The sequence below is a fragment of the Pelodiscus sinensis genome, chromosome 9, assembly GCF_052426305.1.
Source record: "Pelodiscus sinensis isolate ZL-2025 chromosome 9, ASM5242630v1, whole genome shotgun sequence".
Classification (NCBI taxonomy): Eukaryota; Metazoa; Chordata; order Testudines; family Trionychidae; genus Pelodiscus; species Pelodiscus sinensis.
Window position 1 is genome coordinate 27,081,374 of NC_143060.1, and position 22,777 is coordinate 27,104,150.

General features: G+C 43.3%; 1 protein-coding gene across 9 annotated transcripts in view; it reads right to left on the reverse strand.

Annotated features, from left to right (window-relative positions):
* The window catches only part of ZZZ3 (zinc finger ZZ-type containing 3), a 120,749-nt gene that overhangs the window by 18,756 nt on the left and 79,216 nt on the right, over positions 1 to 22,777 (reverse strand). For 6 of the 9 annotated variants that reach the window (XM_075936293.2, XM_075936294.2, XM_075936299.2 and 3 more), the window contains 6 exons: positions 19,874 to 20,012; positions 18,332 to 18,479; positions 18,132 to 18,247; positions 17,729 to 17,803; positions 17,388 to 17,489; positions 15,911 to 16,006 (listed from right to left, as the gene is read on the reverse strand). In XM_075936293.2, coding sequence (XP_075792408.2) covers positions 15,911 to 16,006; positions 17,388 to 17,489; positions 17,729 to 17,803; positions 18,132 to 18,247; positions 18,332 to 18,479; positions 19,874 to 20,012 — 676 coding nt within the window. The remainder of the gene's footprint in view (positions 1 to 15,910; positions 16,007 to 17,387; positions 17,490 to 17,728; positions 17,804 to 18,131; positions 18,248 to 18,331; positions 18,480 to 19,873; positions 20,013 to 22,777) is intronic. The other 3 variants (XM_075936297.2, XM_075936300.2, XM_075936298.2) reach the window with 2 other exon arrangements.

A 22,777-nucleotide genomic window follows, 5' to 3' on the forward strand; every position in this document is an offset into this window, starting at 1 on the left:
GGTTCTTCTTTTCTAAAAGGTTGGTTAGTTTTTAATAAACCTAAAACCCTCTTCTCTACACCATCTGGTGCTGCATATGGAACAGGAAGTGTTTGAGGGAATCCTACTGTGAGGGCCCCCAAATTTAAACTTCTTACTCAGCAGCATAAATTTAGCCTCCAGGACGTGCCTCCTACCCTTCCCTTCATCATTAGTGCCTACATGTATCGTGAACGCCAGCTCTTTCCCAGCATTGAACATAAAAATCTAATATCGGTCTAATAAGTCTGACTAGATGCCTCCTGAGTTCCACAACTTTTGAACCCAGCAGGCAATTTTCCATGTGGTCATAAAACCCAATTTAGTGTTCATCTAAAATGCATTAACCTTTACCTTGACTGAAAGCTTGAAAAACATAACAATATTAAAATAAAACACTTAAAGTCACTCAGACCTAAATGCTTATTCCACGAGGAAGAATATTTAATATTAAACAAAAGCATTTTACCAACTATAATTGACTTGGCTTTTTACTTGGCAGCTCTCTAGATTGGCATTTGGATGCCTCAACTTCATTCCAAAGTTTAAAGAATCATTCAGTGATTAAAAACTAAGTGAAAATGTCATTTTATAATTACAAAGAAAGCTGGCCTTACATTGGATCTAGATTCTGTCATGGACATAAAACAGAAAATACCAGTATTTTCAGTAGCTTGATTTCATAATGCTTTTTTTTTTCCTATATAGTGTTTTTTCACTTGAAGGATCCTAAAGTAAATTACAAACAGCGAAGCACTGTAACACAATCACTTATCTCTAAATGAAATTTTGCAACTAACACCATGCAGCAAAACTATACACCAGTTCAGATTAGACAAAGAAGATAACTCTATTTTATTATAAATTTAGAAAGAGTTTAATGGGTATGGAATGCAGTTACCAAAATAGAAATTTAGCTAAAACATTAGGCTAACACCATTTAATCTTATGGAGAGTGGTGAGTTCTTTAATGACCACACAAAGTCAGACAAAGTTACTTACCTGAAACTGGAGATTCTTTGAGATGTATTGTTCCTAGCTGTAGTCCACCAGGGTTATGAGAATACTATACCCAGAGCCAGAACTTTTCACGTAGTACTGTTTGGCAATCTGCTTGTGTGCCCTATGCTGTCTTGTGGTATTGCCCAAGGTAATAAAGCGCACAATGGGGTGACAGCATCTCCAGTTCCTTCTCTATCACAAATCTGCTGAATCTGCAGCAGAGGTGAAGGATGGCAAGTATGGAATACAGATAGGGACAACACATTTTGAAGACCCTCCAGTTACAGATAAGGCCCGCCAATGGCGGGGAAGGGGGGGAAAAGGGTGCAGTTGCCCCAGACCTGGTGATTCAAAGAAGCTAGAGCTCCCATCTGCCATTGCTATTACTACAGCTGTGGCTGGAGCCCTGAGCTCCTTCAAATTGCTGCTGGAGCACCCCTTCGTACAGCTCTGAGGACTGGGGTAGGAGTCCAGTGCTGCAATCCAGGGTGGTGCTGAGGCTGGCCGGCACACTCTTACCCCTTCTGCCCAATGCTCTGTTCCTTCTGGAAGCACAGCATTGCCCACACACTCAACTTTGCATGGAGCCCCATCTGTAATTACAAAGCTATGAAATTTGTGGTCAATTTCAAAGCACTTACTCAGACCTCAACAAGTATGTTCTGGGAGCCCAGTACATATACCACGGTCAAAAGAACATGATACACCATTCTCATAGGTGTTTGGCTTCTCTAGACAGGGCTGAGAATCTTGTTCCTCCTTATTTATACAGAAGACCATGATCATGTTATTTGACATGACAAGAACATGTTGGTCACGGCTGGCTGGCAGGAACACCTGGCATGCTTTGCATACTGCCCAAAATGCAAATATAGTACACTTCCGATAATCCGGCACCTTTAGGACCCAGAGGGTGACGGATTATCAAATATGTTGGACTATCGGAAGGGGGGTTGGGGGGGGGATCTGCTCTGCCCCGGGCTTCCTGGAATCAGCCGCTGGTCAGTTTCAGCAGCGGCTGAATCAGGGACGCCTAGGACAGAGCAGCTGGGGTGCTGCCGGCATCCCCAAGAGCAGCTGGGGTGCTGCCGGGTTGGTCCTGCAGCCCCGAGGGGCAGTGCTACCAGACCAATACAGCAGCACCCCAGCTACTCTGCCCCCAGCTTCCCCAATTCAGCTGCTGGTCAGTTTCAGCAGCAGCTGAATCGGGGAAGCCGGGCTCAGAGCAGCTCCAATTGTCCAGCTGCCCGGAGCACGTCCGGGTTCCCGACGGTGCCGGACCATCAGTAGTGCCGAACCATTGGATGCCAGACCAATGGAGTTTTACTGTATGTTTAAAAGCATCATGGCTGCCTGCACTAGCCAGGTGCCTTGTGTCATGCAGTAACCTATTATGATCATCTTGGTGGGTGGAGACAGGAGAAAGGCGATTCCCAAATAGATATGTATTGGGTTTATTCACTGTTGAGAGAACTTCTGGTGGCATGCAGACTAGAGAATGCATAGGTTCAGGAATGGAGGAACAGAACCTTTGTAGCCAAAGGCGGCACAGGTATAGACAAGCGAATGGCATGATGTATAACAGAGCGGCAGATATTGGCCAAAACTCTTTGTGACTTCCCTTAACGAAGTTCCCATTGGCTACATCTACACTGGCTCCTTTTCCGAAAGGGGCATGCTAATTTCACAGGTCGTAATAGGGAAATCCGCGGGGGATTTAAATATCCCCCGCGGCATTTAAATAAAAGTGTCCACCGCTTTTTTCCGGCTTCTAGAAAAGCCGGAAAAGAGCGTCTACTTCAAAGTAGGAATAAGAGATCCTCTGGAAAAGGGCTTTTTTCCGGAGGATCGGGGCCAGTGTAGACGTTCTTTTCCGGCTTTTCTAGAAGCCGGAAAAAAGCGGCAGACATTTTTATTTAAATGCCACGGGGGATATTTAAATCCCCCGCGGATTTCCCTATTACGACCTGTGAAATTAGCATGCCCCTTTCGGAAAAGGGGCCAGTGTAGACGAGCCCTTATTGTCTGGAATCTTTCCCATGGTAAATAGGTTCGGGCAGAATTTGCATCATGTAAGCTCCTGTGAATTCCATCAACTGCATAGATGAAAAGTTGATTTTCTTTTTATACCGACACTTCTTTGTAAATGCTTCTATCAGACAAGATCCTCTGACATTAGCTGCCACACATTTTTGGAACACTTGTGAGGCAGCAGTAATTCTGACAGTAGAACCCTATCAAAGATGCTGAGGTCTCACCTTGAACCTCAAGAACAGGTGCGTCAGGTATTGACATGGACGTAGCCATTCTGCATTTTGAGAGCCAGAAAATACATGCCTTTGTCAAGGAAGAGAATGACTATTCCAAGCATGACTCTGTGGAGTCTTGATTTGGAAACTGAATGGTGGAGGCATTGAAGGCCCAGTAATAATCTCCATCCTCCATTCTTGTGTGTGGACTAGGAAATAGCTAGAGTAGAACCCTATTCTTTTCAAGAGGTTTAGGATTAGTTCCAAAGTAGCTCTCCACATTAGGGAGTCGACCTCTAATTGGAAGAGGTTGTTGCATGGGTGGGCCAAGGAGGAGCGTAAGGTGGAAGCATCTCCGTAAGTGTAAAATCCATGGCATTGCCACCCTACATGACATTTAGAACCCACTTGGCCATTGTTAAGGTTTTCCACGCATGCTAGCTTTCCATGCAGAAAAAAAGTTTTAGGTGGCCACTGAAGGTGGTAGGTAGGACGGACATTGGAATATGGAGTGGTAGATGTCTCTCTAAGGACATTCAAATACATCTTATGCGACAATTTGGTGTGATGCATAGATGACTGGACAGTTGATGTATGCAGATGGGGTCTGTGAACATTAGGGCACTTTTCAGGAGGCTTGTAGGTACACTGATGGTATAGTCGTGGGGCCTTATTGCAACATGATGAGGTTGATGGTAGAATTTCTTTTTTGAGTGCTGGTGTGTAGATACTCAGAGAAGCTCTAGAGTCCTTTAAGGACCACAGGGACTTGTCCATCTTCTGACTGAAGAGATACAATTCGTTGAATGGGAGGTCTGCTATAACGTTCTTCAACTTCCTGGTGAAGCCAAAGGAGTGTAATCAGGAATCCTCCCTCATGACAATCCTCACTGCCAAGACACAGGAAGCCATGTCTGGGGAGTCCACTAAGGTTTTATCACATGAACCTGGTAAGTAACTTGCCCTTCTGAAGAACTGGCAAGAACTTCCAATCTTGCTAAGGCAGGTTGTCTGTGGACTCACCTAACTGGCTCAGTTAAATAAAGTCATACTTGGGAGATCAAGCTACATAATTTGAAATAAGAAACTGGACCTCACTGAGGAAGATCTTTCTGTCACTGAGATCCAGCATTTACCATCTCTATTGGATGGGATGGAGAAGAGGTATTATTGTCTGGAATGCTCTGAAGCCACTTTGTGGACCGATGACAATGAGTGAACAGTAGATCTGACTCTTTTGTGAGGACATAGTATCTCTGTACAACTCCTTTTGGGGTGAGTGTACATGTGGCCAAGGTATGCCATACACTGAATGCTGGATGGAAGATGGAATCACTGATTGGTATGGACACCTTTGCTAGTACAGAATCATGTATGATATCAAGTAGCTGGTGCGGACTTTCTTGTATTTCCTCTAATGGGATCTCTAGAGTACCTCCACCGCAATTCTTGGAATTGGTGTTAATCATCTGATGGAGAGGAGAGGACTGAGGACATAGATGAGTTTGGAGAATGTGATGGATGCCTCTTTAGATCCATCGGTGCCATCTGATTTGGGCTAACTGGTACATCATCCAGTACTAGGTCAGACAACCTATCTGTTGAAGGTTGTGGTGGTGGTGCATAGCAGGATCATTATAAGGGTGAATATTGGGGTCTTGAACTCTAGTATGGCCAAACCAGTTGATCCTACTATTGCATAGTGAGTGACCGCTATCCCAGATACCAACTCTGCAGGAAACGCAGATGGGGAAATACCACAGTGCCACTGTAACCCACTGGTCGTCATATTTGCAGAACTGGAGTGGTGGACCATGTCACCTGTCCTCTGCTACACTCCTGCTGTGTATCTTTGAGATGGTGATCAGATCAAAGCCCGTAGAGATTGAAGTCCCTCCACTGCAAATAATTTGTAGAGACCCAGGGTGCTTCCAAGTCTCCCAGGGGTCAACGGTATCCATTCTGCTATAGAAGCCAGTACCAGGAAATGCATCTGTCTGGAGATCAATAGCTCCCAGAATGCTGGTAGAACCAGAGGATCCGTGATAGGTACTGGAGGACCTAGTGATTGGTTTCTTGGTCTTGTGAGGCTTGAATGTATAGCTCCTTTGTTGCTAAAACTCAGGAATTGTACTGAATCCTTCTTGGACTTGGAGGAAGACTTATTCCAATGGCTATGTGCATGCTTCCTAGGTTCATGGCTAGGCCCCAGCACAGCCTCCTTAGTATTGGTACTGGTAGAGCCCGATGGAGGCTCTGAAGTAGGCATTGCCCATTCAAGCGGATGTACAGTGGAAGTTCCCTGGCTGCTCCTATGACAGTTTGTACTGCCTAAATCAGAGAGTCCAGCTCTCTCAAGAACGGGCAGGAAAGGAGAGCCATCTATTGCACCTGGACACAATGTGGAACTCCCCCAAGCAGTAAAAACAGAGTTTGTGCTCATTGTTGACAGAAAACAAGTGAGGGCAGGAAGCACAGGTTTTGAACCCCAGCAACTCTGACATAAGCCAGTACCCATATCCACATACTGCAGGAGGGGAAGCAGGAAGTTGGACTGAAACACCGATGAAATAGCATCCCAAGTCCTAACTCGGGTATAAAAAGAAAATCTGAACAAAAATAGTTGAACAAAAAGTTTTGGAAACTGCATCACAAGGATAACTGGAGAGCAAAGGCTCAGACTCAATGAGGCAATGCGAAGGAACTAGAGAAGGGACTGTGGGCACCATGCACTTTATCATCTGGGGTAAAGCCAGGAGACAGAAGAGGGTATGTATGGATTGCCAAACAATACTACTTTGAAAAGCCCTAGCTCCGGGAGCATGGCACATAACCTCAGTATAATACAGATACAAATAATTACTTGAAGAATTCAGTTTCATCTCTCAACTGAAAAAACAGCATTTTTTGCAGTCCCTAACACTATGCTTGTACTTATTCAGTTGCAATGTGGGCGGAAGCTTGCCACCTCATGCATTATGACCATTACTCTTCTGTACAATGTTTCCTTGCAGCAAGGGTGGTTTAGTTTGGACAATAGGAAAAACTTCCTGTCAGGATGGTTAAACTGTGGAATAATTTGCCTAGGGAGGTTATGGAATCTCTATCTCTGGAGATAGATGTTTGTCTAACCTGCTCTTAACTAACAGGAATAGACTCAGAGCTGGAAAAGACCTCAGGAGGTCATCAAGTCCAGCCCCCTGCCCAAGGCAGGACCAATCCCAACTAAGTCAACCCAGCCAGGGCTCTGTCAAGCCGAGACTTAAACACCACTAGGGATGGAGATTCTACCACCTCCCTAGGTGACTTATTCCAGTGCTTCTCCACCCTCTTAGTGAAATAGTTTTTCCTAATATCCAACCTAGACCTCTCCCACTGTGACTTGAGACTATTGCTCCTTGTTCTGCCATCCGTCACTATTGTGAACAGCCTTTCTACATCCTCTTTGGAACCTCCCTTCAGGAAGTTGCAGGCTGCTATTAAATCCCCCCTCACTCTTCTCTTCTGCAGACTAAACAAACCCAAATCCCTCATTCTCTCCTCATAGGGCATGCCCTCCAGGCCCCTAATCATTCTGGTGGTCCACCTCTGGATCCTCTCCAATGTGTCCACATCCTTTCTATAGTGGGGGGGTCCAGCACTAGACACAATATTCCAGATGTGGCCTCACCAGAGCCAAATAAAGGGGAATAATCACTTCTCTAGATCTACTGGCAATGCTCCTCCTAATGCACCCTAATACGCCATTCGCCTTCTTGGCTACAGGGCACACTATTGACTCATACCCAGCTTCTCATCCACTATAATCCCCAGGTCCTTTTCTGCAGAACTGCTACTTAGCCATTCGGTCCCCAGCCTGTAACAATGCTTGAGATTCTTCCATTCCAAGAGCAGGACGCTACACTTGTCCTTGTTGAACCTCATCAGATCTCTTTTGGCCCAATCCTCTAATCTGTCCAGGTCACTCTGGACCCTATCCCTGCCCTCCAGAGTATCTACCTCTCCCCCTAGCTGTGTGCATCTATGAACTTGCTGAGGGTGCAATCTATCCCCTCATCCAGATCATTAATAAAGATGTTGAACAAAATCGGTCCAAGAACAGATCCCTGGGGCACTCCGCTAGAAACCGACCACCATCCTGATATCGAGCCACTGATCACTACACGTTGGGCCCGACAGTCCAGCCAACTTTCTATCCATCTTACAGTCCATTTATCCAATCCATACTCCCTTATCTTGCTGGCAAGAATATTGTGAGGGAACGTATTAAAAGCTTTGCTAAAGTCAAGGTATATCACATCCAGTGACTTTCCCATATCCACAGAGCCAGTTACCTCATCATAGAATCTAATCAGATTGGTCAGGCACAACTTGCCCTTGGTAAATCCATGTTGACTATTCCTGATCACTTTCCTCTCATCCAAGTGCCTCAAAATGGATTCCTTAAGGATCCCGTCCATGATTTTTTCGGAGACTGAGGTAAGGCTGACAGGTCTGTAGTTCTCTGGATTGTCCGTCTTCCCTTTTTTAAAGATGGGCACTACATTTGCCTTTTTCCAATCTTCAGGGATCTATCCATGAGTTCTCAGAGATAATGGCCAAAGGCTCCACAATGACATTTGCCAACTCCCTCAGTACCCTCGGATGCATTAAATCCGGGCCCATGGATTTGCGTATGGTTAGCTTTGCTAAATAGTTCCTAACCTGTTCTTTCCCCACCAAGGGCTGTCTACCTCCTTCCCATACTGTGTTGCCTAGTGCATTTGTCTGGGAGCTGACCTTGTCCGTGAAGACAGAGGCAAAGAAAGTATTGAGTACTTCAGCTTTCCCCACATCATCTGTCACTAGGTTACCTCACTCATCCAATAAGAGCCCCACACCCTCTCTGATCACTCTCTTATTGCTAACATGCCTGTAGAAACCTTTCTTGTTACCCTTCACATCCCTTGCCAGCTGCAATTCCAGTTGCGCTTTTGCCTTCCTGATAACTACCCTACATTCTCGAGCAATATATTTATACTCCTCCCTAGTCATCTGTCCAAGTTTCCACTTCTTGTAAGCTTCCTTTTCGTGTTTAAGCTCACCATGGATGTCCCCGGTAAGCCAATCTGGTCGTCTACCATATTTGCTTTTCTTGCTGTGCATCAGGATGGTTTCTTCCTGTGCCTTTAATAAGGCTTCTTTAAAATACTGCCAGCTCCCCTGGACTCCTTTCCCCTTCATGTAAGCATCCCAGGGAATCCTGCCCATCGGTTCTCTGAGGGAGTCAAAGTCTGCTCTTCTGAAGTCTAGGGTGTGCATTTTGCTACTCGCCTTTCTTCCTTTGGTCAGGATCCTGAAATCTACAATCTCATGATCACTGCTTCCTAGGCTGTCACCTACCTCTACTTCCCCTACTAGTTCCTCCATCTTTGTGAGCAGCAGGTCAAGCTGGGCATGGTCCCCTGGTCGGTTCCTTCAGCACTTCTACCAAGAAGTTAGCCCCAACATTCTCCAAAAACTTCCTGGATTGCCTGTGTACTGCTTTATTGGTCTCCCAACAGATGTCAGGGCGACCCTGAGAATCAGGGCCTGCGATCTGGAACCTTCTCTGAAGTTGTCCAAAGAAAGCTTTGTCTACCTCATCCACCTGATCCAGCGGTCTATAGTAGATACCAAATACAACATCCTGTTGCTTCCACCTCTAAATTTAACCCATAGACTCTCAACAGTCTTTTCTCCCTCTAAGTACTGGAGCTCCGAGCAATCATACTGCTCTCTTACATACAATGCAACTCCTCCTCCTTTTCTCCCCCACCTGTTCTTCCTGAACAGTTTATACCCTTCCATGATGGTCTAGACCAGGGGTGGGCAAAAGGGCCTCCACGAGCTGGATCTGGCCCGCCAAGCGAGTTGATCCAGCCTGCGGAAGCCCTACTGCTACCCCACCCCCAGGCCAATTAGGGCCTGGGGGCAGGGGAGAGCACGAAGCTTCCTCCTGCCCTGCTAGGAGCATGCGGAGCTTTGAAGCACCATGTGCTGCTCGCAGGGCTCAAGGAGATGTCACGCGCTCTCCCTCCCCCAAGCCATGATTGGCCTGGGAGCAGGGGAGCTGTGCAAAGTTTTCTCTGCTCTTCCTCTGCTCTGGGGGTGGAGAGAGTGCATGAAGCCTCTTCCTGCCCTATGAGGAGAGTGTGGCACTTTGAAGTGCTGTGTACTCCTGGCAGGGGAGGGAGGGGAGGGCAGACGGAGGCTTTGTACATTCCCCCAAGTCCTGATTAGCCTGGGAGTGGGGGAGCAGTAGGGCCTCTGTGGGCCGGATCAACCCTGGCACGGATCAACCCTGGCACGGGTGCCTAGTGGGAAGGGGGGGCAAAGGGGTTTCCCCACCTCCAGACCAATCATGGTCTGGGGAAGCCCAGAAGCATCCAGGCTCCACCCCTTCTGGTTTAGGCCCCGTCCCTTCCAGGGCAGCCTGGGGTCACTTGAAAAATTTTTCAAGTGGCCCCCAGCCAAAAATTATTGTCCACCCCTGGCCTAGACAATACTGGGTCCTGCCGTGAGGGCAAGGGACTGGACTCAACCTCTCAAGGTCCCTTCTAATTCTACTGTTCTATGATTCTATAATGGCTATTCAGAATCTTGGGTTAAAAAAGTTCAGTTCAGTTCCCTCAGACAGACACATCCACATCACAAAGGCCACCAACATAATCTTCTACTATATATTTGAGAGAGTTTGCCTGTCTGAAAACTCATCCTAAACATTAAGAGTTAGGGCCACCAAATTACATGTACAATTTCTTCTTATCATAACTTATAGCAAAGGTTTTGGTTGTACCAGGAAAGTGGGATGTACCTAGAATGGGATAGCTTCTCATTAAATCATACAGAAAAGAGACAATCACCAGGCAGGCGAAAGGAGATGGCTGGGCGTACACCCTCCCAATCCAAGACTGCCCCAGCTCTGAGCCTCCCATTCCCCAACTGCTCTTTAGAGAGAGCAGTGGAGATGAAGTGGGTAAATCTTCTAGCATGCTCATAAATGGCAACATCCATGAAGTCCCAGGACGGAATAGGACTGTAGTCTAAACCAGGGCTACTCAACACTCAGCCCGTGGGCTGCATGTAGCCCGCAGACTGTTTGTTTGCGGCCCATGGTGCGGTTTGGGTTTACGTGGAGCTCAACACGCAGCCCGCATGCAAGATCCTTTGAACATGGCCTCTGCTGGGAAGAGGTCTCCCAGGTGGAATGAGCATTGAAAGATGAAAGCGGATGGGCTGGCTGGAACAGACGAGTACAGGGTGTTGGAAAGAGGTGCAAGGGTATTGTGGGAAGTGCTTTGTATTCATGCCTGTCAGTGTGAAAGAAGCTATTTGCATATATATATTTGCATGTATATGCAATCACATTTAAGTTGCGGCATGTACTTTAAGTATCATTGTAGCCCCCGGGCCTTCCAAAGTTGAGTAGCCCTGATCTAAATTAAATTATCGACAGACTATCTACAGCAGTCACCAACCAGTCAATCGTGATTGACTGGTCAATGACAGAGGCACTACCAGTCAATCTTGATGCAGTGTTCCCAGCCCCGGCAATAAGGAGCCTCAGCTGGCATGATAGCCTCCTGCCTCTCACGAAATTGGACCCAAAACCAGCTTCCTGCAGTGATGGGGAGGAGGAAGAAGTCCCATGGCTCCATGTCAGATCCCGTTTCTCAGGAAGAGCATGCGCTGTTCCTCCTCTCACCACAGCAACACACACACTTTCTTGTCTTGCCTTCCTTCCCCTGTGTACCAGGGAGGTGGGGGTGGGTGAGAAGGGGATGGTGGTTAAGATGGCAGCAGAGGATCAAGATCCTGGTTTTCTTAAAGGAGCTGTACATGTGCTTCCTCCAGCACTGCCTGCAGATCCTTGCCAAGAGATACTTGTCCCTGGAGACCCCCAGATACCAGCCAAACTGCCCCTCCCCCACTCCCCTAGCCAGACACCCACCAGCACCCTGCTCCTGCCTCCTCCAACCTCCTGGCCAGACACCCACCAGCACGCTGCTCTTGCCCCCCCGACCAGACATCCATCAGCACCCACCCCCTCTCTCCTGCCCAGATACCCACCAGCACCCTGCTCCTGACCCCTGCCCAGACATCCACCAGAAACCTGTTGTTCCTGCCCCTTCCCTCCTGGCCAGACACTTACCCCCAGATTGCTCCTGTACCCTACTTCTCATCCAGATTTTGTACCCCCATCCCTATCCCATTCACTGGCAGCTCTGTCCTGCACACTGGATCCATTATTTCTGGCCCCACCCAAGAGCATAGGGGTGTCCACAAAATCCACTAACCCTGTGTCACGATCATAAGAGATGGCCAGCAGCCTGGGGACTAAGGGGTCAACTGTACCTAACTCAGGTAGAGTTGGCCAATAGGGATGTAGGTAGGAATTTCTAATGGGGACAAAGGAATGTTTGTTTTTCCCTCCTTTGTCTCTGGGTAGTTTCTCTCCAGCTATTGAAGGGGACAGGATGTCTCCCTCTAAGAAAATACTCTTCACAGTCTGTAAGTAGGATAAAGTTTAGATAAATCCGTTAGGTTTTATTGTTTTATGGCTTGTGAAATGGGATCTGGTCTGTGCATTTAAAAATGGGTTTTGCTCTCCTTTGTAACTAAGTTCCTGGCCCATAGTAAATTTCTTCTCCACGAGTATATTATTTTGTTACTGTTCCATCTTGTCATTATGCTTGCAACAGGAATATTGTGGTGATAATAAAAGTTCTCTCTCTTTTCTTTTTAATTAACCTGGTATTGGTTAATTTGTGTGTCCTGGTTTGTACTTTAGGGGTGAGATTTCCCAAGTAGTCTCTCCTTGATTCCTTTATTAATATTTGGGTGATGGCAGCGGAGTTTTATCCCTAAAATCTAGGTTAAGGTTTTGGAGGGAAGTTTTAAAGCCTGATAGATAAGGTTTTGGGGTACTTTTGCTGGCCCCCACTTCTGCATTTATCATGCCAGAGTGGGGAAGGAGCCATGACACTCTGGAACCCCAGAAATGTTAATCTGGCCTGAGGCCTTGAACCTCAGTCCTAACCTACCCTACCCCCCATGGGGCTGGAGTGCCAGGGGAGTGAGGTGTCTCAGTTAGGGACACACCAGTGAGGGTTGGGTTTTTTTTGGAGGGGTTGGCTTTTTGCATCACACTTGTGAGGTCCCTGACTGATTTTTCTATGGGTTAGTGGCCCCCTAACCCAAAAAATGTTCCCTGCCTCTCCCACAAATAAAGACAATGTTGAAACGTTTTGTGTTGAACATATTTTATTTTAAAATGAAGCCTGGCCAGCAAGCCCCCAACTGGAGCCAAATCCCCATCTGGCCGCAGCATCGTAACACTCCTGCACCCCCACACCTCCGAAATCTGAGCCCATCATACCCCTGAATCCCCTGCCCAAAGCTCCCCACATCCCCAAACTCCTGCACCCCCACATATCCAGTCTTGTGCCACAACACTCCTGCACCACCCACACACTGCAAACCTACGCTCTGAGCCCATCGTATACCAGACCCCTCTACACTGAGCCCATCATATACCACAACCCGAACTCCTACACACTGATATCCGCAAGTCTGTGGATCTCTCAGCACCTCAATCCTGCACCTGATCCCAACACTCTCCAGCCTGGAGCCCCCTCCCTGAGCCAGCATCTCCTTCTCCACCTTCTCCTGCACCCAAATTTCCACCCAGGGCTTGCACCCCTTCCCACACTCAAATCCCTCATTCCCACCCCAGAGCCCACATCTCCTGTCTCATCCCAGTGAGAGTGAGTAAGGGGTGTAGACAGCAAGTGATGGAGGAGGGGAATGGAGAGGGTGGGGCCTCAAGGAAGGGGTGGGGTTTTGGGGAAGGGACGGAGTAGATCTTGGCTTGCCCTGACATTTAAAAAGTGATCTTGGGTGTAAAAAGGTTGGAGACCACTGATCTACAGTAACAGAGTCTGATAAGTCAATGTGGAGAAACCTGAATTACTTCTGCTTGTAGTGCATCTATTTTATGAGTACAGTCTGCATATTTTACATTTTTTAAAATTTGTCCACAGTAATATATTAAGCAGATGTATCAGCATGCAGATGGCACACAATGAATACTGGGTACAAAGCAGGTATTTTGTGTGCATTTTAAGTATGTGAACAACCATAATCATAGTATAATCATGAAGCAACCTTATCGTACCACGTGCAAATATTTTCCATCATTCTGTGTTAGCTCCACTTACAGATCTGGGAATAGTGAGAGAACCCGTGGTGATTTAAGCAGACTACTCCATTAGCAGAGCTCAATTTACCCATCCTCAATAAAACATTTCTTTTATTGTTTAGAAGTTTAGAGAGGAGGGAGATCCCACACTCCTTCAGGACAGAATGGTGGAGTGAACCTGGGAAAAACTCAACTGTTCCAGTGTGAATCTAGTATTCAGAGCTAAAATATGAAAGCAAGCATAACTATCAGTTCCATGTCTTTTAGAAAAACTGTCTGGAAAGTTTTCCATTATAAAAAAAATTCACAATGTATAAATTAATATAAAATTGAACATCAATTCCATTTTTAGCCCCGCCTAATACTTACCGAGTACCATAATGCGAAGGAAATTAGACAATCTCTGTAAACTTTGGGGGACAAATATTTTTAAAAGAATTATAAAATTACCCATGAAGAAATAAATATTATAGTTACACAGCAGATGCAATAGGCCACAGTTTGCTAACATCCTGTACTGTTCTGTGTTTATGTTTAAAACAAACTGAGGAGATGTATTTTTTCTCCAACTGTCCTCAGGTCATCAAGTATAGTAACTAGATCTGGATGGATAAAAGAATGCTGATTTTTAAGTTCTGAAGTGGCAGCAACGTTAGCGTCTTCTGAAAGGTTTTTTGTACAAATAACTCTGATGGAGAACAGTCTTAATTAAGGAGCTGATACTGCTGAGACTTATAGAATCATAGAGAATCATAAAATAATAGGACTGGAAGGGACCTCGAGAGGTCATCGAGTCCAGCCCCCCGCCCTCAAGGCAGGACCAAGCTCCGTCTACACAATCCCTGACAGATGTCTATCTAACCTGTTCTTAAATATCTCCAGAGAGGGAGATTCCACCACCTCCCCTTGGCAATTTATTCCAATATTTGACCACCTTGACAGTTAGGAATTTTTTCCTAATGTCCAATCTAAACCTCCCCTGCTGCACTTTAAGCCCATTACTCCTTGTCCTGTCCTCAGAAACCAAGAGGAACACATTTTCTCCTTCCTCCTTGTGACACCCTTTTAGATATTTGAAAACCGCTATCATGTCCCCCCTTAATCTTCTTTTTTCCAAACTAAACAAGCCCAGTTCATGAAGCCTGGCTTCATAGGTCATGTTCTCTAAACCTTTAATCATTCTTGTCGCTCTTCTCTGTACCCTTTCCAATTTCTCCACATCTTTCTTGAAATGTGGCGCCCAGAACTGGACACAGTACTCCAGCTGAGGCCTAACTAGTGCAGAGTAGAGCGGCAGAATGACTTCATGAGTTTTGCTTACAACACACCTGTTGATACAACCTAGAATGATATTTGCTTTTTTTACAACAGCATCACACTGTTGACTCATATTCAACTTGTGGTCCACTACGACCCTTAGATCCCTTTCCGCCATGCTCCTTCCTAGACAGTCGCCTCCCATCTTGTATGTATGGAACTGATTGATCCTTCCTAAGTGGAGCACTTTGCATTTCTCTTTATTAAACCTCATCCTGTTTACCTCTGACCATTTCTCTAACTTGCTAAGGTCATTTTGAATTATGTCCCTATCCTCCAAAGTAAAATAAATGCAATGAGGAGTCCTGTGGCACCTTATAGACTAACAGATTTATAGGAGCATAAGCTTTCATAGGCAAAGACCCACTTCGTCAGATGCATGTAGTGGAAATTCCAGAGGCAGGTATAAATATACAGGCATAAGAAAAGAGTACAAATCAAGAATAAGGCTAGAGATAATGAGGTCAATTCAGTCAGTGGAGGTGTGAACACCAAGAGAGGAAAAATATAGTAAAATAAATGTGTACACACAAAGTGTGGATGATCTTACATCTTAGAGGATTTGCAGACCTCAGAAAAGCATGATGTTTCAGACTTAACTCTGTGGCTGTGCTAATTTAAATGTAATCATTTTTGTGAAAAATCATCTTCTGTGTTTTTTAATTTTTGTTCTTCTCTGAAAGATGACATTTTCACAGTCATTGCTAGAGTTTTATTTTTTTTCTCTCTCAAATAGATAAAATTTGGTCATTTTATGTGTGTGTGTGTGCGCGTATGCTGCAAGAAACAAGAGGGACAAAGCTGTCTATCCTGAAACTCAACCTGGGAGCTGAAAGCTGTGCGTTTCTGGATGGTACTTCATCATCAACAAAGATTATGCAACAGGAATTTACTTAAAACAAAGTGCAAACCAGAAGAGAATCCAGCTTGCTCTTTGGTGCTAACAACAGTAAAATAATAGATACATATAACTTGGGATAAGCAGTCTATTTAATAAAAAAAAATCCATTCAATACTTTAAAAGTAGGGTCCTTAATTTTTAAAATGTATTTACACATATGCACATGCAAATATGAAGTCTTCTGCTATAATCTAGTCTTACCTTTTTGGAATATAAATACAAGTTTGGAGTTCTGCCTGGTACTGGAATGCCAGCTTTAGTCAGTTTTATAAAATACTTTTGCACCCTGCTGGCAACCTAGAAGAAAAAACATGAATTATTAAATGTTAGATGAGTAAGTATGTATGACACTTAAAAAAAGAATTCAAATACCCACTTTAAAAAAAATCTAATGTTTGAAGTGCTTCAGGAAAAATACAAACTTCAGAGAAAGATGACATTCTAAACTTTATGTATCATTTATAAAAGGCAAATGCCTAGGTTATTATTCTGCAAAGAGTTCAAAAAAACTGGGTGTTGAGAATAGCAGTAAAGTTTCTGATTCTGAAACTGCATCAAAGACAGCGTCTGATCAGATCCACTGTCTAACAACACTGACATATATTAATCCATTCTACAGTGTTGGTGAAGAACCTATCCTTTATACGCTCTCTTTCTGATCTAAATAAAAGAGTACGTATTTTACATTCATGGTAACTTATAATAGGAGTTAAAAGTAAATGAGTCTGAATAACTGGTGTTGCTGTACTTTGAAATTATCATAGGGACAATGTCAAAATCTAATGGACAACAATTAGACCTGACAGCTTAATCATGGTTTGTGGGCATTTATTAAAAATCAATATAATTTCACATTTAAAAGTCCTATTACAGATGTTAGTAGTGCTGCAGTCCTTGACATGGATGACTCATTACATTTGTCATCAAAATATTAAGATTAATAGGTTGGATCTGATGACTTGGCAACTTTCCTGATGCCCGATTTTTTTACACACACACACACACACACACACACACACACACACACACACACACACACACGATCTCCTGTACTCTTGGTACCTTAATGATCCAGTATCTTGGTCCAGTATGCTTGATACCTTCATGATCCTGAACCATGGAGTTTGCCATACCAGGGGAGGGCAATTCTGCCCTGCTGGCTGCCAACCCTACTTCTGGGCCCACCTCTGGGTTGTGGGCTAAGGCTCCCCAGCCACTGCCACCGCTTTCAGAACTCCTGTTCCCAGCCGCCAGAGCTCTTTGGTCCAGCGAATCTGGGGTCCTGCCAGACCACAGGTGTTACTGGACCAGAAAGTCTCAGATTTGAGAGGTTCAATCTGTATGACTTTTGTAAAATCTCCAAATGGCAGGTGGGCCATTTCAATATCCTCAAGATGCAGAAATTCATGTTTGTAATCTCATGGCATCACCACTAATGCAAGTAAAGAATTCGTTGGTTTCTTCCCAAAGAAGCAATCAATTTTTTCCTACCTATATATATTTTACAGTTTCTAAAAAAATCCTTGTCTCTTCATGAATTGACCTGAGTTTTGCAAGGTACATTGCACATAAGAATTTAATCACTGAAGAAACTATGCAGAAGAGCACCAGATACATATCTCCTCTAGTATTTCCTGGAATGTTTACAATGCAACAAGAGAGATGGATTCCCCATTACCTGTTTTGCAGTACGATTTCCCAGTTCATCAGCTATCTTTTGCCACCGTCGGGATTCTACTTCCTCTGGTGGGTACTTCAGAAGTAACTGTTCAAGTTTTTTCTAAACCAAGCACAAGACAAGATCACAAACATTAATACACCAAATCTAGAAGAGGCATGGCTTGTCACTAAAAAAAAAAAAAAATCAAACTGGTGCAAAAAATGTATAAGTATACATATTATCTTTGATTCCAAAGCATTAAGCACTTTAAACATTACTACACAATTTGAGTTTATTTTGGTGAACATCACTGTAAGGTTACAAAATGGTCTAACGAGCTAGCTAGGGTTTCCCATTACCTGTTCTTCTACAGTCCACAGCTGGTTAAAAGTTTCGGGTTTGGTCTCATCGCAAAGTCGCCCTCTTATCATCTGCTTAAATACAGTATATAACATGGAATAGGACTTTAGAAAAAAAGTTAGGATAACTTGATTTTAACCCTTTTTCCACCCAAGTAAAAGAACAACATATATGAAAACATTATTTTGATAGAGGACAGAAAAAAGTTCTGACTTGGTCACATGAAAAGACTGATTCCACCATATGTTTTGATGATTGAGTTTCTGAACATTTGGAAATAGAGGCATTAAATTTATTGTAACAATTTTAACACTACCCACATAATCTAGTATTAATAAAGAATCCATTAAAAAAGTTACTATTATGTACAATTTTGCCTACTTTCTTTTTTATAACATTTACCTGTGGACGACTGTTTGTAGAACCTTCTGGACCATCACTTAAAGGCAATACAGAGTATGAAATGGACTCTCCATCCTTCTTGGGATCCAAAGGACTTTTTGGTCTTGCAGGCAAGCCTAATGCAAGCAACATAAAGGAAGTTATTAAACCAACATGGCAGGTTAATTTTTCCTGTAATATACACTTAGTTTTTCATTTACCTTTATCAAAAATCAGCTTTGCTCTCCTACTGTTACGTTTCCGGTTTTTGAATTCTCTTTCAAAGTTCCCAAGGCTGGTGGTATATTGGTCCCAGGCAATCTCAGGCAGCTGGACAACTCTTTGAGGATATGGAAGTCCTATATCAACCTGAAAGAATCAAAATGAGAAGCAATACTTAATGCAATCACTGAGCATTCAAACAAAAGGATATAGAACTACAGAAATCCTGCTTTTAGCCAACAGTGTGTATATGAAGTGCCATTCAGCACATATTCCTTATATAGGGAAAGTATTTTTAAAGAGCAATACATAGCAGGGCATATAAAATATGCAGCGGCACGGTCAATGATGGTTTATTGGACATAGAGTTTTAGAATTACACTGAATAGTAAGCCAAGTGTTTCCAGTTTTCCTATCCTGTTACTGATTTGTTAAAAAGCTCATACTGTATAACCAGACTGTATTCCTATAAGTAAACACAGAAGACTAAAGAGAACTAAAGAAACCCAGTTATCAGAACTGATTAATCACATCCACATGTAAATGTAAACATCTACTATAATAAAAATGACTGAACATTAGACACTGTTTTTACTGATTTTGTTGCCTTCCGTAGAGAATACAATAGCATAAGCACACTTGTTTCTAAGCTCAACAATCTCTCATACACACACAGACATGGACTCCCCTACCCAAATGCATCTGCATAATTTGGTTAGTTGCCAGAGCATAGTGCTTGGATGCTGGATGAGTCACAACTATAATTTGCTTAGAAATCAATTCAGCACCCACAGAAATCAATGGAAACAGAACCATTAACTTAAATGGCTATGCATCAGGCCCCAAGTTTATACTATGCCTATGGAAAGGCAATTTCCCAGAACCAACATCACTCTTTTATTGAAGCATAATGAGCTGCTAACATAGCATAAGGTCAATCATTGCTTTCTTTTAAAAAAGACCTAACGATTGTAACAATTTTTAAAACTTCCTTTTAAACTTTTGAAAAGGAAATAGTTTCTTAACTGAAATTTGTTCTCTTCCACACATGTACAGTGATATGATATAATCACTGGAACTCTCCTGATTTGTGGTATGCCTTCAGAGCTCATTTTATTTTGAGTTTCCTGCTCACAATCGCCATAAAAATACCCTACCTATAATTGAACTCAAAGCATTTAAAATCTCTTTGGTGTCAAAGGCCATGATTTCTTGATACCGTTCCCGACCACACAATGCTTTCTTTTTAATCACAGAAGTCTTGAAAAGCCCATTGGCATTGAAAGCTTGAAGACAAGAGCAGTTCTATACTCCTATAAAAATGTGTACTTAATTTTGTCAAAATACCCGTATTTTATAAGTTTAATCAACATTTAACAAACCATCAATCCTGAACCAAGGACAGTTCTTTATCACTATAGAAATAATTTGAACCTCTTAATATTTACACAGGTATAGATAACATACACTAGTTTCTATAGGTGAACAGTTATTTGTTATAAAAATTCTCATAAAAAACTTAAGAAATGCCTATTGGATACCTTCTTTTGGAGTCTCTCCACAAATCCAATGGGATTTCTCAGTGCTTCTCTCTGGTGTCTGCCTAAACTTTCAAGGTCTTGAACTGCTTGAGTACGTTGAGCCTCGAGTACAGCAATCGTCTGTAACAGTCTCTGATAACTACAGAGACAAAGGGAAATATCTCACCAAAATTTTCTAGCAAAAACAAGAAAAAAAAACTAAATGCCAACCATGATTATCTACTAAGAAGTAGTCAGGCAGTCTTGCACACTTAACTTTAACAGTTTAGCAAAACATTTTGCTGAAACAAAAATGGTCTTGGCTGATATTTAAGACTTAAATACAAAGCACACCAATAAAGAGAGAAAATTCAGGCATTCCTTTAATATTAAATCCTTATTCTAGCAGTTCTCCCATAAAAATGGCAAAAAATCACGGTGATATTAGGCAAGCTCCGTAGCTACCCAATAGCTCCACTGGACAACCAGAATTGCTCACAACAGTAAAAATAGACAAAAAAAAATCATGACTTTTTATTTCCTATTTCAAAATAAGCCTCCCTCCCACCTCACGCCATTCCATGACAAATGGTTCCTTTACTAAAAGTGTTAAGTTGTTACTCTACCAGCAGCAGAGAAGAATGATTGAGACAACTACGGAAACAGAAAATTTCATGGCAGCTTCAGATGAAAATACGACAGTGCAATTATTCATGAGGAACCACCAAGAGAGAATAAAACAGATTCAAAATGAATATATGTAAGAAAACACTACGTAAGAATACAGAAATCCAAGCTAAGTATTAGATCCCGTCACATCTGTCAAGCTGTATTCAATAGTATACTGCTTTTCCAGAATGTAAAATTATTTAGAAGAGAATCTGTTAACGCATTTCCCGACAAACTGACTTGCATAGGTAATCCTGGTGATGAAAGTAAATACCGTAATATGAACCTTTAAAAATTTTAGAAAGCTACTTTTTAGAAGATTTTTATTAATGTTATAGTTGCCATTATTTGGAATATCTTAATAGGAATTGACAAATGTAATTTTTCTCTGCTGTCTTTGTCCTTTACACATTCACCAATTTACTTTTTGAGCTTTTCTAAAAAAAATAAAATTAGCATGCATTTTGTTTACCATTTTAAAAACTGAATACAAATATACACAAAGCTTTAAGAATAACTGATGAAATAAATCTAATAGGGGGAACTCACAACAGTCTTTTCTGTTGTTCCTGTAAAAACCTTGTCTATTTTATTTAGATTATTGAGTTGTGTTATGGTAGATGTCCATTCATGTATAGGACTCCAGTCCTACAAACAATTATGCACCCAACCCAATACTTTTGCATATAAGTATTTCTGATCTGTATAAATGTAGATCATTTCTACAATACAGCTATTACTGTTGCACAGCCATGGCACTGCACCTGTACAATCCTGAGCAATACAGCTATGTTGATCTAATCTTTGACTGTACACCATGCAGTATTATAATTTTATATTAATTTAAGCAAGAGGTTCTTCAACTTTTTATAGGTGCAGCCCCACTGTAATGAAATATTTCTTGCTGAAACCCCAGACAGCATGGAGGATTTCCATTTTATAAAGAAAAATTGCATCCTCCATGTATCATAACCTCACATGCACTGCATATGTGAGGTTAGTGTGCGCAAGTAAAACAGCATCTTGTGTGCATTAAGGATTGCCACTCCCCAATTTGCTAATAGTACAATGATGTTTGAGAACTGCTGATTTAGATTAATCATGTGACTTGACTTGCATTAAAACCTGGAAACAAAACAGAGAGAACCTTAAAAACAAAACAAAAAAAGTTACTTACCTTCATAACTGTTGTTCTTCGAGATGTGCTGTTCATGTCCATTCCACTTAGATGTGTGCATACCACATGCACAGATTGCCAAAGAATTTTCCCTTAGCTATACCTGTTGGGCCAGCAGGGGAGTCCCCTAGAGTGGTGCCGCTATAGCGGCACATATATACCCCTGCTGGCCCTACACCCCTTTAATCCCTTCTTGCCAGAATCCTCTGATGCAGGGGAGTTGGGTGGGATGTGGAATGGGCAACACATCTCGAAGAAAAGTTACAAAAGGTAAGTAACCATTTTTTTCTTCGAGCGCTTGCTCATGTCCATTCTACTTAGGTGACTCCAAAGCCAAACCCAAGGAGGCAGGGTCGGAGCCTACAGAGAGACAGAATGCAAAACAGCCCAATGCAAAACAGCCCTACCCACCACTGCATCCTCCATAATGATTCACAAGAGTGTGCACTGACCACCATGTGGCCACTCTGCGGATCTCTATGACGGGCACCTGGGCTACGAAGGCAGCAGAAGACTTACAGGCCCTGGTCGAATGGGCCATCGTAGGCGGAGCTGGAACCTACACCAGCTCATAGCATTCCTTGATACAGGAAGTGATTCAGGACAAAATAAGTTGGGCTGACATTGGCAGGCCCTTCATCCTGTCAGCTATGGACACAAATAGCAGAGGGACTTACGAAAGGATTTGGTCCTTTCTAAATAAAAGGCTAAGGCTCATCTAACATCTAAGGTGTGCAAAGCTCCGTCCCAGAATTGTGGGGTTCTGGGTAAAAGACCTCTAGAAAAATGTCCTGATGGAGATGAAAGTAGGACACCACCTTAGGCATTAACACAGGGTGAGGGTGACGCCTGACCTTGTCCTTGGGGGTGGGAGGGAGTGTACAGTGGATCCACCGTTAGGACCCACAGCTCTGAAACGAGCCTAGCAGAGATAATGGCCAGAAGGAAGGACCCTTTCCAGGACAGGTGCAAAACAGAGAATGCAGCCAAGGGCTCGAAAGGGGGGCATGAGCCTAGAGAGTACCAGGTTTAGATCCCAAGGGGGCACAGGGTTACGCACCTGAGGGTAAACCCTATCC